The sequence below is a fragment of the Geospiza fortis genome, unplaced genomic scaffold (genome assembly GCF_000277835.1).
Source record: "Geospiza fortis unplaced genomic scaffold, GeoFor_1.0 scaffold1283, whole genome shotgun sequence".
Lineage (NCBI taxonomy): Eukaryota > Metazoa > Chordata > Aves > Passeriformes > Thraupidae > Geospiza > Geospiza fortis.
Window position 1 is genome coordinate 98,010 of NW_005054754.1, and position 3,742 is coordinate 101,751.

The 3,742-nt window shown below is 42.4% G+C and overlaps 1 protein-coding gene across 1 annotated transcript in view; it reads right to left on the bottom strand.

Annotated features, from left to right (window-relative positions):
- The window catches only part of LOC102042834 (kinesin-like protein KIF2A), a gene marked incomplete at its 5' end in the record, with an annotated part of 43,181 nt that overhangs the window by 36,008 nt on the left and 3,431 nt on the right, over positions 1–3,742 (bottom strand). The window contains one exon of the mRNA XM_031065390.1: positions 1,428–1,482. Within this exon, the coding sequence (XP_030921250.1) occupies positions 1,428–1,482 (55 nt within the window). The remainder of the gene's footprint in view (positions 1–1,427; positions 1,483–3,742) is intronic.

The following is a 3,742-nucleotide window of genomic DNA, read 5'->3' on the forward strand; positions in this document are numbered from 1 at the left end:
GTTATGATGCTTGTATCCCCATTCATATGTTCTGTTTCTGCAGGATATTATGTTCTGTGCCTTTAAGACTGGCTTTGAAGAGTGAAAGTTTTGTTTGGGTTTTTCATATCAGGGACACAGCGACGGGCAGTACATTTAGGGCTGCTTTTGCTTTTTTGCTTTTGCTTTTTGCTTTGCTCTCTCTCTCGCTCTTGTTTCTGCTTCACTTCTGCTTGCTTTTGCTCCTGCCCATTAGCTAGTTTAGCTAAACAGTCCAAATTTCTTCCTGGACTGTTTCTCCTTTCCCTTTTTTTGGACCTACTCGAACCTGCTCCGGACTGGGACCTGGGAAACACCGAGAGTTTGCACCTTGTGGCCTGCAGCAGTTACCCCAGCCCCGGAAGGACTGATAACAGAGTGACCACCCCCAAGAGAGACTTTCTGAATTTGTCATCTTTTTCAGAGCGATGAAAGAGTGGTGTCATATGGTATTGTTCATTTTGTGTGCTGGGGGGTGCTGTGCCTGTTAAATAAACAGGTTCTTTCCACTTCTCTCCGAGGAATCCTTCCCGAACCGGTTGAGGGGAGAGGCCGTGTGGGTTTGCTTTCTGGAGGGGCCCCTTTGGAGATTCTCTACCAAATTTGCCCTAAACCAGGACACTCATGAAAGTAAAGAACTTAATAGAAAGACTGGGATTTAACTGGAGTTGAAAACCTAAATGTTTTTTTTGGTGGGGGATATAGACTCCACTCTGATCACCAGGCAGTAAGAAAAAAAGTTGTCAAGCAAATCATACATGAAGAGAAGTCACTAAGGAGTGCTTCCAGTACCTAAAAATATTTGTTTAGTGCCATTTCATATGCCTTACGGGATCCTGCCCAGCCCTGAGCAGCAATTCCAGGAGGTACATGTCTCCAGTTTGTCTATAACCTGCTAGCCCTGCAAGGATATCTTGGACACCCTTGAGCACCTTAAATGTCAGAAGACACCAACATTCAGGCACCTGAATTGTACCCTTCATGTCAGATTCAAGACTTGAAAGTACAAATATACACCTATAACAAAAAAGTGTCGGAAAGTTTTCATTGAGTAGCTCACTGATCAGAAGATCACTTCAAGATACTTTAAAAGAATGGTGATACAAACACAAATAAAACTACTGAAGAAATTACAGTAGAATTAATTCCCAGATCAACAAAATGCATCCTAGATGACCTTGGGAAAAAATTACCCTCCATAAAATGGTGACAGTTTAACTGCTTTTTTCCCCATCTTTATTCAGATTATGATAAGTTTATAAATTTTCTGGGTACCTCACACATATTGTCCAGTATAACAGAGTTTTGCCTTTGATCGGTATTTTTAGATCTCTTTAATATAAATAATATTACTCTATCAGAAGCAGCTTTTCAGAGAAAAAATTCTGCAAAATCCTAAATTCCCATACCTTTTTTATTGAGTGGTCGTTTTCGTACACAAACACATATCCTGTGCTCATCAATCTACAAAGGAAACAATCTTTCAGTGAAATATACCCCAATTCCAGTTATACAGTATTATACTTCTATTCTTGAACTACAATATAATTGAAACAAATATAAATTTACAAGATAGTGAGTCATCTGAATGTGTAAAAGCCCCTTGTGTCTGCACAGTAACCTAGAATCCCAAAGGGAGAGACATACATTAATAAAACAGTGATCTGATCCTGCAGAGTACCTGCTATGTCTTGGAATATAGCGAGCTAAATCCAGGTGTAACAGGGTAGATATGCTATTGACAGAAATTGTCACAATATCTTTGATCATGCCCAGGTAGAATTCTCAGTCTTGAGGGGTACAGAAGAGGTAAAAAGCAGAATCAGGACCCTAAACCTCAGAAAGGCAAACTTTCAGTGCTAGTGTATTTGATCCCTTGGGAAACTGTTCTCAGAAGTAAAGGAGCAAATGAGAGCTGGGAGATATTAAAAAGACATTTTTTTCATAGGGTGCAAGAGCTTGATATTGAGGTTTTGGGGGTTCGCTGAAGTTAGCAATATGAACTAAGCATTTAAATTTTAGCTTGTAGAATTGTATGTTGAATTTTAACCTTTTACTTAAGAAACCTCTGCCATGGTACAAAGGGCATTGGAAAATGCAAATTTCTGAAGCTTTTTGCGATAAAGAACAATACCGAGAGAAGACCAAGGGATACGAGAAACCCAGATAAAGGGGCTCCTCTGTCTGCAAGCTGATCAAAATCAACAGATGTACTCAGATAAGCACCAAGAGACCAAAGTGCACGTGCAAAGAAGAAAAGTTCAAAAGTTCAACCATGAGGAAGACCACGGCCTTCAGTCTCAGAGACCACCATGAACAACGCATGCTCAGAAGGGTGTGGATCTAATTACCATGCGAGGCGAGGACAGGTGGGGCCAGGGGTTGAATATGCATGAAAAGGTTGAGCAATGTAATGTATATGGAACACCTTTGTGAATAAAAGATGGGGCTCAGACCAGGGCTCGGGGCACAAGTTTTCACGAGAGCTCCTCTTGCTCTCTTGCTCTCAGCATAGGAGGAGGACAGTCGAGCTGTTGTATACCATGGGGATGTTATAAATACACATTATAATATTGGCTTTTTGCAAATATTAATGGATGCTATATGTAAAATGTTACAGTAACTTTGCTATAAAGATATAGTTGGGGTTTTTTTATTTCTGTTGTTAATTAAACTTAGACATGGTAGTGAAATAGCTGATATAGTATGCTTGTGTTAAAATGCCTGCTTGGTTGGGATAACATTCAATGAACATGTGATGGAGACCCCTGCTACTGACGTGCAAATTATCAGCACCCACTGTCTGTAGAAAATATGGACCAAAGCCCAAACTGGAGGTGATAACAAGAACGGACCAAAACCACAGCCAAGAAATATGCATGGTCTAAAAAGGCGGACCTAAGGAGGAGCCATGCAAAACAGTTCTTAGAACATGTAAACTAGTTTAGGGGAAATTTTATATATGCATAATTGTTTATGAATATGCAATAGGCTGATGCAATGGGAAAGGTATTTAAAGGCTCTCCGAAATAGCAGGTGTGTTCTCAGTGGAATGCCAAGCACCCAGCCGTAAATCTTTGCTTTATTGTCTTTATCTTCTATCATCCTTTATTAAACTTTTACATTTTTACAGGAGAGAACCTCGTTTTTCACAGGGAGAATCCACTGCCACCGCGAAGCCCAGCCCTGTACTGCTTCTTCTTCCTTACTGTGGGTGAACCTTTGCTCATAAGAGCAGTCGTTGCACTGGGGCCTTATTAACACCCAATCTAACTGGAAAGGACCCTCACCATCTATTCGGGTGCCTCAGGGGAAAACTTGGGATCCCGAGCCCCTCCCTCTCTGCAGGAGCCTCTCCTAGCTGCGTTCAGGAGCCTGGCTGCCACTGTCCAGCCCCACCGTTTTTTCTGTCACTGCTCCAGGTTCTTCACTACACTGTAACCAGCACCCTGTGTCTGCTGGGACACCTCACGGCTTCTGCTACAGCTGCAGAGTTTTTGTTACATTTTGCTTGCCACTCCAGGGTCTGCTCATCCCTGCTGTTCCAGCTTTCTGCTTCCAAGGTTCCTGCTACAGCTTATTTTGCTATCTGGAGGGGCACTGGGACTGACTGCCCTCCCCCCCCGCTTCCTTCCCCCCAAGAGTTTGTAAAGGGAGCCTTTTTCTATCTCTTCTGCTGGCTCCGCCTGCCATTACCGGGTGAGAGAGAGGCAGGGGGGGTCCT